At 45.7% G+C, this 13,015-nt stretch overlaps 1 protein-coding gene across 7 annotated transcripts in view; it reads left to right on the top strand.

The window, feature by feature from the left end:
- Positions 1 to 10,149, top strand: part of mef2d (myocyte enhancer factor 2d) — a 67,127-nt gene extending 56,978 nt beyond the window's left edge. For 3 of the 7 annotated variants that reach the window (XM_064351546.1, XM_064351524.1, XM_064351535.1), the window contains exons 7-12: positions 1,153 to 1,331; positions 1,755 to 1,784; positions 4,633 to 4,759; positions 5,463 to 5,685; positions 6,825 to 6,893; positions 9,643 to 10,149. In XM_064351546.1, coding sequence (XP_064207616.1) covers positions 1,153 to 1,331; positions 1,755 to 1,784; positions 4,633 to 4,759; positions 5,463 to 5,685; positions 6,825 to 6,893; positions 9,643 to 9,994 — 980 coding nt within the window. In that variant the 3' untranslated portion in view covers positions 9,995 to 10,149. The remainder of the gene's footprint in view (positions 1 to 1,152; positions 1,332 to 1,754; positions 1,785 to 4,632; positions 4,760 to 5,462; positions 5,686 to 6,824; positions 6,894 to 9,642) is intronic. The other 4 variants (XM_064351557.1, XM_064351567.1, XM_064351576.1 and 1 more) reach the window with 4 other exon arrangements.
- The last annotated feature ends 2,866 nt before the right edge of the window (positions 10,150 to 13,015 follow it).

The raw sequence follows: 13,015 nt of genomic DNA, 5'->3' as shown, positions 1-13,015 counted from the left end.
ATGGTACACACACTCACACACTCTCCCCCACACTCACAATTTTAGGCAACAACTTTCCCAAGGTACACAACACTGTCGAACACACTTAACGACAACGCATCAACAGGGCAAGCCACACACACACACTCTCTCTCTCTCTCTCTCTCTCTCTCGCTCTCCCACACACCCACACACGTCTCCCCCCTCAACATCTCCCTTCTTCCTCCCGCTTGCACTCGGTCTCTGAGAGAAGATTTAAGGAGTGTCCTTCTCTGTCACAGCTCCCCTACCCTCAGATGTGCTGTTGTGATCTCAACATGTGCTCGCTGCCCACAGTGGGTGACCAGCATTTTCAATGAGCCAAACAAACATGAATATGAGAAAGAAACCCTGCGTAATATTGTCGGGTCACACTGAGTGTGCAGTTTTCGTGGCTGGAAAATGGCCACTTCCTCTCTTTGAAGTATATTGTCGTAAACCTTTTTGTTTTCTGGGCTTGCTAGAATGTGCTGGCAGGTTCTACTGTCAGGTCTCACCAGTTGGGCAAGTCTGTCTTTCTGTGTGTCTGTCTGTCAGTGGGGGTTGAGACAATCAGGTGTTCCTGTCAATCAAATCGACCGCTTACTGCGATAGGTCAGCTCCACCTGGTAACGTTCCTGTAGGTTTTGTCTCACTCTCAGCCATTATCTGCATTCTCAGTCCATTCTCTCTTTGCCAGTGCTGAGGGACAGTATCGTTTGAGAGCAGTGTGGTGAAAAGGTCACCCTGTGGAACACATTCACTGGGAAGGGGATAGTTCTGGGAAGGTCCCAGTGAATAGAGCCAGGACCACAGCTCCACTTCACTTCATTTATCATGTTCTGTCTGTGTTACTGGTGTATTATTACCAACGTGTTTTTTTTATATATATATATATATATATATACATAGGTGTGTGCATGTGTGTGTGTGCGTGTGTACATTGTTTGATAAATAGGGGGATTTTGTATGAGAATTTAGCTTTGTCGTGAATGGTAATCATGACATTGTTTTCCTTTGTCACTGCTTAGTGGCTTTTTTGGACTTTGTCGACTAAAACAAGCATTCTAATGTTCTAAAGGATTCATTAGGTGTAGAGCTGTTGTATTTGCGTTCCTGTTAAAGCATTAACCCGTCACTGTTTCACTGTTTCAGCAAATGGGTACATCAGCGCCAGGGCCTCCCCAGGCCTGCTCTCTGTCTCTAATGGCAACAGCTTGGCGAAAGTAGTCCCGGCCAAATCTCCACCTCCGCCCAGCCCTCAGATGGTGAACAGCCGCAAGCCGGACCTCCGGGTCATCACTTCACAGAGTGGCAAAAGCCTGATGCAGCTGGTGAGTGCAGCCAGACCGCTTAGAGCAGGCCGTCCTGACTGATTCTCATTTGAGCCTTAAAAGAGCGTAATACAGAGCACTGGTTCTGTTAGCATGACGCACGCGAGCGCAGGGGTTCATGACTGCAGCTCTCAGACGGTTTTCCCTTTAACGTGTTGGGAAGGACCTTCCACAGACGTTTCCTGGGTTGTGCCAGCTCAAATGATATTGTGCCTGGTCTGCTGGCTTTTAATGCTGAAGTAGTCCCCACACACAGCCGTTGTGCTACCGTGTTGAGCGATGCTGATGTTGACGGTTTGTTAGAAATAAGCAAACTGCAGCATCGACGGCACAATGTGGAGCTGCGGGTTACGGATGAGAACTGTGCACTGATAGGTTAGAACGGAGGGTTAACCCCGCCCCTTTGTTCCCCCCCCCATGCAGACGGATGAGGAACTGGAGTTGGTGAGTGAGGTGAATTACCCTCGTGACTCATGTGTTGTTCAAACCGTGTTTATTGACTAATAGGCATGCTCTCTCACGCGCGCACACACACGCTCTCGCTTACTGTGGTAAGCCTAGCGCTGGGATGAAGTCACTTGCACAAACGGTTGAAGATCTGAGTGTAGACGTAAGACCGAGCCTCGTGTCTTCACCGGGAGCTCCCTGAGGAAGAGCAGGAGTGGTAAGGCGTACGCGCCGCCGTTCTTCCGGTCAGCTGACCGCGGAGTCCTCGAGCTGCGCTTTCTGACGGGAGTGGGTCCAGGACTCAGTCATGCTTAGTGCTTACAGTACTCATCCCAGGGCTAGGGCTCACAGAGGGCTGGAGCTGGGCCAGTGCTAACGCATGAGGCTGCGTGCTGAAGGAGTCGGTGCGGACTGCAGAGCTATGTGCCTCACGGGTGCTTCTACCTGTAACACTGGAAAAGATGCATGTTCCACTGCATATGCACATCCGGCCAGCACATCTTTAACACGGAGGGATTTCACATAGTCGCCATAGTAATTAGATCACAATGGATGTTAAAATCTAACTGGTTGAAAATCGTGCATGTTAAGTAGGTGTGAGTAAGAAAGCGGACATATGCCGAGCGTATGTAAATGTAGATGTTAGCAGCAAAACGGCCCACACTCAGCTCTCTTGTGTATCTGGTCCCATATGCTGTGCTCTTTGAAGTAGTTTAGTCAAATCTAAGACGATTAGCATTACATTTTTTTACTTGTTTGCTCTGGTATTCTACACTGCGAGGTAGTAAACATGGGAGTCTGGATGGTCCCACTGTTAAAGAATATCTTAAGTCAATCCAGCACTTATCCTCATTAGAGGTAGTGGGCGCAACTGAACATATGCACAATGCAAAAAACATCTGTCTTAACAAGTGTTTCGGTCTTATAATGAGGCTTGATGTCATATTTTTTTCTCTCTCTCAACTTGACAATATTATCTCGTTTTAAGTTACTTCTTGCTTAACAAGTGAAATTGCCTTGCCCCATTGGCAAATTTTGAAATGAATAAAAACTGTCACACCTCATCTTTTCCTCTTAATCAGAAGTAATAATTTTTAAAAAGTAATAGAAAAAATCTTAATGTAAGACTAAAATCCTTGTTAAGATTGACTTATTTTTTAGTGTTTTTATTTATTTTTTACAGTGTATTCATTATCAGAGCCACTGGTTCAGATACACAGAAACCCTCTGTTTGTTTGTGTCACGTGTGTTTGATTTCACATCCGTGGCCTGAGTTGGTTTTCACTGCATGCTTTTGGTGCTTGATTGTCCTGCCTGATTTCGGAATGGAACCTCTACACCGCTAATTAAACACGGACGCGTTTCTGAGATACGGTTGCCTTGCCAACATTTCATTGAGCAGTGCAGTGGTGTATTTGAAATGTTCACATCCACGTACACAACAGCTTATTCTCTGTCCAGTTCAGAGGGAGGTGTTTGTTTATTGTGGTTTCTTAGCCTAGCTAAGAAATGTGCAACGTGTGTGGTACAATGCAATGTGTGTGATAAAGTGCCTGAATGGGATATCAGATTAAGTCATAAGCTCAAGTAATAGAGCAATATGGTGAATAACCCCTTTTCTCTAACTGGGTTTCTTCAACGTGTGGACTAAATGAAGGTAGAGTAACCATGTTTTAATTAGTAGAAGTACACCTATTTATCAGTATTAGGGCACTCTTAATCCCTCACCGTTTGTATGGTATGCATTCTAGAGATTTCCATGATTTCTTAAATCCACAAATACTCTTTTCCAATAGTAATTACTGGTGTGCAAAGGACTTGTTCTGCACACGACCCCTAAGTTTAAGAACATTAACGATGGGAAGGATCATGAGTGGGGTCAGCTTGGCCTACATAAGAGCTTTCCATACGCGAGCGTCTTCTAGGTTTCTCTGTACAAGGAGACACACAGGCAGATTTAATGCAGTAGTTATGCAATAATAATGTGAGCATCTTGCTCTCAAGCTGTGGCAAGTGACCTCCCTCCCATCTCAACATCAGTGCAGGAAAGGGCATCTCCTGCCATCTGTCTCCCATAGGAACAGTGGCGAGGCCTTGAGCGGAGGGCACGGCGTTGAGTCTGTGGTGGGATTTGTCATTGATGGATTCTGCCTGACTCCGCCCACATTCCCTCTTTTGTTCCCCCGCCCTTGCTTGAAGCCTTTCTCCGACATGCGAATGAATACAGAATGCGCGCTCTGGTTATCTGTTCATCAAGCACACCCTCTTCATCAATGGCGGTCTTCTCTGTCAGCTGTGTGCTCTGTTTAAATGAAGGCTAACTTGAAAATCATTATTCGCTCTGCCTAGAAATCAGCCCAAAGCCAGAAATTGACTCACCGGAGAATCAATGTAAAACAGCCATTAAGTATCAAAAGTGCACCATGTATGTCTTTAGAGCATACTGTATTTCGTGCTTGACCATAGAAGTAATGAGTATAGTAAAATTGTATTCTAAAAAAAGGGTAATGGTTTTCAACAATGTCTAGGGATTATGTAGTATTAAACTACATTAGAATGCCGAATAAGCTTATAAATTGTGGTTTTATTCTAATGGGGTATATTATCGGCATACAGTATCCATATAATGCATACCACACAGTAAATTCTGTTATATTGTAACACCCAGCCTTCTCCCTATACTTTGTGTAATCTTGAAGAAGTTATGTGCAGAAGTAAACATTTTTCCATCCAAACAGGGTTAAGAGAGATTAAGAGAACTGTTGGGTGTGGTTTGATTTGTGTGCGTCTCGAACATGACAAGAACAAGGGTTGTGCTCCTCCTCCAACTCTTGTTTTTGCCCTCCCTTCCCAGAATGCTCAGCGGTTAGGCGCCTCTCAGGTGACACAGCCGCTCACCACGCCGGTGGTCTCCGTGGCGACGCCCAGCCTCCTGACGCAGGGGTTGCCCTTCTCCGCCATGCCAACGGCCTACAACACAGGTGAGACCCGGAGGGCGGAGGACGGTGTGTAGCACAGTGGGTAAGGAACTGGGCTTGTAACCGAAAGGTCGCAGGTTCGATTCCCGGGTAAGGACACTGCCGTTGTACCCTTGAGCAAGGTACTTAACCTGCATTGCTTCAGTATATATCCAGCTATATAAATGGATACAATGTAAAAGTGCTATGTAAAAGTTGTGTGAGTCGCTCTGGATGAGTCTGCTAAATGCCTGTAATGTAATGTAATGGAGGGCGAGAGTCTGTGCCGCGTGGGCCACTCTGTGGGGTCCCATCTTTAACAGCGTCACAACGGCTAAGGAGTTCACTGTGACCGCAAACTCAAACGGTAGATTCGCTGTTGACCTTTTTTTTTTTTTGGAGATGATTTACCAGTACTTTAACCAGTACTGGATGCGCACTGCGTTACATCACCAGTGAGCCACTTCTCTTTCCTCTTATTTCACTACCCCCCGCTACTGCGTTTCACTTTTTTATGGCCACATCCTTCTCAGAAAGAAAGGAGTCTCATGCCGTGACATTCAGCCCATTTATATTACAGGAGCGAGCATACAGTCATCGCTTTCTTTAGTGGGTAAATAAACCAGAAAAACACTCAATCTGCATTAATTATGAATTTTCTGGGTTAAATATTTATGCACAGAATACGCATGTGTGGAATGCATCCCTCTCCCTCTCTTTGTCTCAGACTATCAGCTGACAAGTGCAGATCTGACAGCGCTCCAGGCTTTCGCGTCGCCGGGTGGCCTGTCGCTAGGAAACATGTCCACTTGGCAACAGCAGCATCAGCAGCAACAGCAGCATCAGCAGCAGCAGCAGCAGCAACAGCAGCAGCAGCAGCAGCAGCAGACTACTGTATCCCAGCAACAGCAGCAGCAGCAGCTGAGCTTGGCATCGCTCGGTAACTTAGTGTGAGTAGCCTTCTCGTTGCCGTGTCACGGGACCCCCTTTCAGCACTCTTGCAGAATTGCACGTCCGGTCACCCCACCCCCTTAACATCTCATCCAATGAAATATGAGTGAGACACGCCTCCTTTCTTTCACCATTTTCCTTTTTCTCATGGCACTGTAGGATCAGTGGTCTGGAGTGGCAGGTTGTGGTAACATTTTGAAAAGACTAAAAGAACTGACTGCTTGTTTTGTTAGGTTACCTCTAGGCCTACACACTCAGCAACCTGAAGTTTTTATCGTTTTCTGCACTACGTCACAATTTAATTGGCACAATTTGACAACGTAAATTTTGTTTCCACTGAAACTGCTTTGAATCTCGAAGAGGGAAGAACTGAAATATAATGGGAAGTAGAAAGACTTATCTTCATATAAACTGATTCTGATCTGAGCGTTAGATGAAGGTTTCTTTATTCATTCATTTGGCAGATGATCCAGATCAAAGGCCACTGTAGCAAAAGCAAAAAAAAAAAAAAAAAATTATTTTGGTCTTATATTTAGAGTTTTATAATAAACTCTTATTTCTATTACTCCTTGCTAAATAAGACAAAAAGATTGCCAATTAGGTGAGACAGTTTTACTCGTTTCAAGATTTGCCAGCGGGGTAAAACAATTTCGCTTGTCAAGTAAAAAGTAACTTGAAACGTTTTTTCAGTGTGTAGGGCAAGTGTAAAAGCTTGCATAGAACAAGAGCATAGAAACGCTGCGCAAAACAGCGAAGGACACATCCGTGACGCAGCGTGAAGCAGCGAGGCTTAAGGTCTTAAGATGTGAGAACGCAACCAGCGTCTCACACGACACCGTAGCTGCAGGAATCAGCGGAACATGCCGGAACTGCACTCAGCGCGCTGCTTGACCTGAATAACTGCCACGGTCCCGTTTAGCATTTCCAGTGTGTGTGGGGGGGGAGCAAGCTGCTGATCCTGGGTGAGTCATAGATGTTGAAGGCATGCTCCAGTAATAACCACCATGTTGCAGAGCCGTCCGAAGCGGAGCTGCGTGTTTACGGTAAACACAGGTCACGTGACTGCGGGGGCGGGGGGAGGGGGGGGATTGGGTGGGGGAGGCGGTGTGTAACGGCGTGTGTCCTCTTCTGTCCGCAGTATGTGGGGCGCGGACAAGCACGGCGGCGACGCGTCTAACTGCGCCTCCAGTTTCGCCGCGAACCTGAGGTGATTGTGCCCCTGTCTGTCACTCAGTTTGAGTCCGCGTGGCCCGCGGGGGCGGGGCTGCCGTTTTTAAACGGCAAAACCCCCCGGCCCGCGGGTCCCAGGTTTCCATTTCACCCACCCGAGCGCTCCGGTGATCCCGTACCTGCTTCCGATGGCCAGCCGCCTAAACACCTCACCCTCCCCCCCTCTCTCTCCTCTGCACAGACTGACCTTCTGAAGAAGGACCAAATTGAATTTCCTTCTCAAAATGTCTGACGCTAGGGAGATATTACGGTGTTGATTTTTAGAAAAACAAATAAATGTAAATGTAAAAAGTCATTCTAATTAATACATGGCTTAAATGAGCATCTGTCATTCAAATCACCCTGTCGCCGGGCAGCCATCCATTGTTGTCGGAGCATGCAGAGTGTTTAATGTCCATCAGCAAACAGGTGCCACAGCGCTTGATTTGCATTTTAATAACTCTGTTTTCTGTGCTGTACTGTATACAAGTCAAGCAAGACGTCTGCGGTATGGTGCTGAACAAAGGGGCAGTTATTCCACCCTTATTTCCCATGCGCTCCAGAACATATATTGTTTTCATACTGTATCACCATGTCATTTCCATAGAATGGCGCCCAGCATTGGGAACATGAGGAAGCTGCTTCGTGTCACATTCACGGTCAGCATTAAAGGGACACATTGTAAGAGAGCAGCGGGAATGAATAGTCTGTTTTCCCAGAGAGGGCTGTTGGAATAGGCTCTCTCGCCTGTTGACCACCTGCCAATATAAATGTAAATGAAATACCTTTTTTTTTTTCAACTGCCATATGTCAGCTTTATTTTAGTTCTGCTTCTGAAGGATCACTCTTATTTAATCAGGACACGTCTCAGGCTCCAGCCCCCCTGATGACTTCGACAGTGAAGCAGGCTTCCCACTGGACTCAGGTGTCAGAAGCACCTAAAACATCAGGCACAAATTAGCTGGGGCTGGAATTTGGGATTCCTCAGGCCTGGATGGTTGTCAAGACAGATTATGTACAGGCCGGATTGTTATTTTGTCAGCTGAACTGGTTTTTAGTTACTTTGATGTCTTAGTGCTGGCGATTTTACTCATTTATTTTGTTTTTAACTGTATAGAACAGTAAAGGAGTCCCGTATGGTTTATACTGCGATATCACTGTTCTCTTTACCTTTCTCTCTCCATATCCCTCATTTTCCTCTCTTTCTCTCCATAGTCCTTTGTTTTTGATTTTTTAAATCATCCATTGATTTGCTACTACTTATGGGAATGTGATTATTGAAAATGGCATATGTGTCCATGGACATTCATTTGCCTCACTAAATATCTGTTTCATTGGATGTGCACAGATTAGTTTTTTGGTTAAGTAAATGAGAGATCACACAAAGAATTGTTGTCCCGTCATTTTACAAGCAAGAGTATTGGAGTTGTTTGCCTCCTCCAAAATTTGCCTGACTGGTCAGTAGATGGCAATGTGTAGACTTTAAACACTGGAAAATTTGGAATAATACGACACAGTTTGATATAGTATGTCTGCCAGACATTTAATAGAAATATATTTGTAGATTATTAAAGGGTAAATAGAAGATCAAACTGACATGATTGTGTTTTCATAACACATTTTAAGATTCATGTGTGTTACGCAGATGTTGCCTGGCGTTGTGTATACAGTCACTCTGGGCTTTACATGGGCTCATAGGCTCTGGAACTGTGCACTTGGATTCATTCTGTGGGCTGGTTTAAGTGGAGTTTCCATAGGAAGAATAATGCACATTCCTGTGGGCTGGTTGAAATGAAACATCCTGACACAGTGGTCCCCACACTGTTCTGCTGGTTTTTGTTGCATATGCCTCTTCAGTTGCACATGTATTTGTGTGCTGATTCAGAGGTATGGACCCACAACCATTTTTATTTGCTTCAGTACTATTTCCTTTTTGATGTGTGAATTGCTTGTATGCATATGTCTTACGCTGGACAGTCACGTAACTGGACTTTGGTGGAGCCTTACCTTCTCATCTGTACACTACTTTCCCAACGTACTTATAAGAGCACACCATCCTCAAAGAGAGGCCTTTCTCATTTCTTTATACTCACTGGCATAGATGTTAAGCTTTCTCTCATTCTCAGAGGTCAGGTAACCCCAAAACTAGCATTTTGTGTACTTTATCTACCACTTTGTTCACTTTATCTTCTGTATATTTAATTTCATCTCACTGGGATAGATATTTTTTGGACATAGGATGTAGTGTGCTCAATATTAATTATGTATACCTGTTTATATTTGTGTCGAGTTCCTTCATTTGAAAGATGGTGACTGACCATTCAATGGGCATTTGTAAATTTAATGAACGGGAAAAATGGTTTGTGCAGTTTGAAACAGACATTACTGAGAGAACCTTGTCAGTGTTGGGTGTCTGATTGAGGCCTGGCTGTTAAACTGGTAGCAAGACTTCCTTCCATGGCAGGACTCCAAATCCCAGGGGTCCTTGTTACTGTAGCATAAGTGTACCTAGCCAGTCATTGTTGAGATGTATTCATGCAGTAAAGACCTTAGAGGCTTTCTAACCTGGTGTAGCAAATAGACATCCGTGTACCATTTGCTTCCCACGGTGTCTTGCTTTAATTGGGGCGTTTCTGTGCTTTTGCCTTCCTGCATAAGCCAGGCTTACCTTACAGTGCTTCAGGAGCAAACGGGAAGTAGGGAAGTGGTGACTCACCCCGTCTCCTTGTCCCCTCTGTCCCCCTCAGGCCCGTGGGTCATATACCTCAGGGCGCCATGCTGACGGTGAACACCGCCCCCAACGTGAACATCAAGTCGGAGCCGGTGTCGCCCGGGCGGGAGCGGAGCACGGCGTGCTCGTCGGCGGGGGCGGTGCTGACGGTGGCGCAGCAGTACCCCGGGGCGCTGCGTCTGGAGCTCACCGGCCGCTCCCCCGTGGACAGCCTGAGCAGCAACGGCAGCTCCTACGAGGGCAGCGACCGCGACGACGGCGCCCAGTCCCGCCCGCCCGACTACGCCTTCCACGTGGGGCTCCTCAGGCCCTCGGCCGAGGCCGAGCAGGAGGGCGCCAACGTCAAACGCATGAGATTGGACACCTGAGCCACGTAGGAACGCCTAGCAGCGGTTCCCTAAGCCCTCACCTCCACCTTTCATTCACTACCACACACACAACCACACCCAACATACACACACACACACAACCCCATACTCACTCACACACACGCATGAACAAACATACACGCACACACACGCACCACCCCCACACACACATGACAACCACACACACACACAACCCCATACTCACTCACATACACGCATGAACAAACATACACGCACACACACACACACATAACACCTCACACATACACACACACACACACACACAACCCTACAACCCCACGCACATGTGGACAAACATACACAGAGGCACACACACACACGCACGTACAAACACACGCAAACACACACACGCTCGCGCAAACACACTGCTTTCATGGGCCGAGTCACCAAACCAGGGATTAGCTGTTAATTCAGTGAGTGGGGTGGAATTAGGGGTTAGGGGTTGGGGGTTGGGGGGGAGGGTGGGAGGGTGGGGAGTTTAAGTTTGTTTTTTTTACATCTGTGTTCATTCTCATGTGCAGGGGGGGAGGGGGGCTGTGGGTGGTGTTAAGATGAAAGAGAAAGCAATGCTGTGGATGTCGCAGCGTGAGAACAGTGTGCTGTAAGCGGTTTGGTTTTCAGTCAGATCTGTATATCCGTGACTAAAGATCTTCTGGACTTCACTCAATCTTTTCTCGGGGCATCGTTCAGCCGCACTGTTCTGTATTTACGGACTGACAAGCAAACTGTCCATTCATTGTAGCGGCCTAACGCAGGCTCTGATTGTCATGCCTGAGTGTTAGGCAGGTAACTGCTCCATATAGTCCCTTTCCTGGGCAGTTATACACTCTGTTGTACTGCTGACCATTCCCCATCGTCCCCTCCCTAAACTCTGGAGAAGCTGAAGCCAGTCTCCTTTTCGGAAAGCGGCAGTTCGGCGGCACGGGCTCTTCTGGGTTTGTTTTTTCCCTGTTTCTTCAGACTTACAGAGTGACTCAAATTTGAAAACAGAGCGGGGGCTGCAGCAGCTCGGTCGTAAAAACACTGCGTACGAGTCGCATCTAAAGGACGTGCACTACACAGCCCGGCTTCAGCGGAAAGCGCCCCAGAGCCGCCCAGAACCTTCTGGAAGACTGCGTCACCGAAGGCCAGGGCCCTCGGCTGGGCGAAAGGGACGCCGAGTCAGCGCTTTGAGATCTCCGTTTTTCCGAACGCTTTCCTCCCATCCCAACCCTCGCCACGCCCGTCATTCTAATGCGCATTGTCCATATCTGGGTAGTTGGGATTTTCCACAGTGTGTCAAATGACGAGGTTATCAACAGACCTCTTTTATTTTCTTTCATTTAAAAATAATTGTATGCTGTACGAATCGAAGCTCACACACATGGTCATGGGCAAGAGGTTTTCATTCTCCGCAACAAACGCAAGATCAGAAAGTGGCCGGGTCTTTTTTCATAATCATCCGTTTACATGAGCTTCAGGCGCAATATTTCTGCCAGGTCTGATCACAGTGCATTTCTTTACTGGTCTCTGGCTTCTGCCTGCTTATTTCAGGGGATACCGCTTGGTTCAGTCAAAGTACTCTTGCCATTAAAAAAAAACAAAAAAATGAAATGACAAAAGGCTTGAATTTCAGAGGGTTCAGACTAAGGGTTTGTAAAAGAAAAAAAAAATGAAGAACCATGTATATATACACAGATGTTTTTTGATGTTCCTTTACAGCCAACTTTGGTTCTCGAATAGCAAAGGACGTTGTTTGAAGGCAAATGGTGGCATATGTATTTAAACGACTTTAGACGGCAGTGAAACGACATGCATTTTAAAAGGAAACTTGCATATAACGTGGATGAAATGATAGACAATAGGGATTGTGTATATAAATATATATTCACATATATTTTGCAGGATATCCCTAAAACAAATGTGTAGATTCTCAGTGGATCTGTCTATATATTTATGTATATGTAAATGTAATATGTTGTAAGCTAAGAATGCTGGAGGGGGCAGTCAGGGAGGCAGCAGGGAAGTTGACTTTTTGAGTGATCTGTGACAATTAATTTAATGGAATGCACTTTATATTCCAGACCCTAGCCCTCAGCGATGTCAGCATGGCGCTTCACTAAATACATGTTTATATTTATGCTTCTTTATATATATATATATATATATATATATATATATATATATATATATATATATATATATATACACACATCTGCGCACACTTTGCATCACTTCCTATTACTTCATGCTTCATGTGAGGTGGTTCTGCACCCTGCCTCACCTTGTTTCTTATACATATAAATTTCTCTGATGCATTTCATGTGATATCCATTTCCTGTCCAGCTCTCCTCTCAGACTATATTCCTTGTGCAGTGGCACGCTCCTCAGTGGAGGTGTCCTCAGATCCGGTGGTCAGGAAGCCGGCTGTAGGCCAAGGACTATGACATCAGTCATTCACGCCTGTGCTAATGCTTAGCTACGTTCCTCTGCTCGGATAAAACTCTCAGTAATACCAAAAGCAGGCTCCTTCGACGACCCTTCAAACGCTAGTGTACAGTTCTAAGAGGAATTGCTGTCTCGTGAACATTTGCACTTCTGACACTAGGTAGCAGAGGATATGTAACGCGTTGGGCAACTTCTTTCAAGTGAATTTACTTGTACATTTTCTGACACATGCTGCAGTTTTGCAGTATTGTAAAATGATGTCCAATTTGCCACGTATATTGAATGTTTTATAGTGGATTTATTGTATCTGAGTGATAAAAGATTAAATATTTTTTTAAGTTTGGCAGGCTAGGTTTTGGGCCTATTATTTTCCCTGTTAATTGTTAAACAGGATCCTCATTTGGGTTGCAATTAATTTAAGGGGTGTGGCAGCTGTCCCGTGTCCAAAATATTATTGCTGAATTGCATTTGCAGAATTGCAGAGAATACAGGCTGATGCAATCGGAAGCTGGTGGTACCAGTAGTGCTGTAGATGATTGTCACAAACGAGAGCTTTGAGATGAGCTTGATATA

The sequence above is a fragment of the Anguilla rostrata genome, chromosome 1 (genome assembly GCF_018555375.3).
Source record: "Anguilla rostrata isolate EN2019 chromosome 1, ASM1855537v3, whole genome shotgun sequence".
In the NCBI taxonomy this organism is placed as follows: Eukaryota; Metazoa; Chordata; class Actinopteri; order Anguilliformes; family Anguillidae; genus Anguilla; species Anguilla rostrata.
Note: the sequence above shows the minus strand (reverse complement) of the source record. Positions and strands in the feature narration are given on the sequence as shown.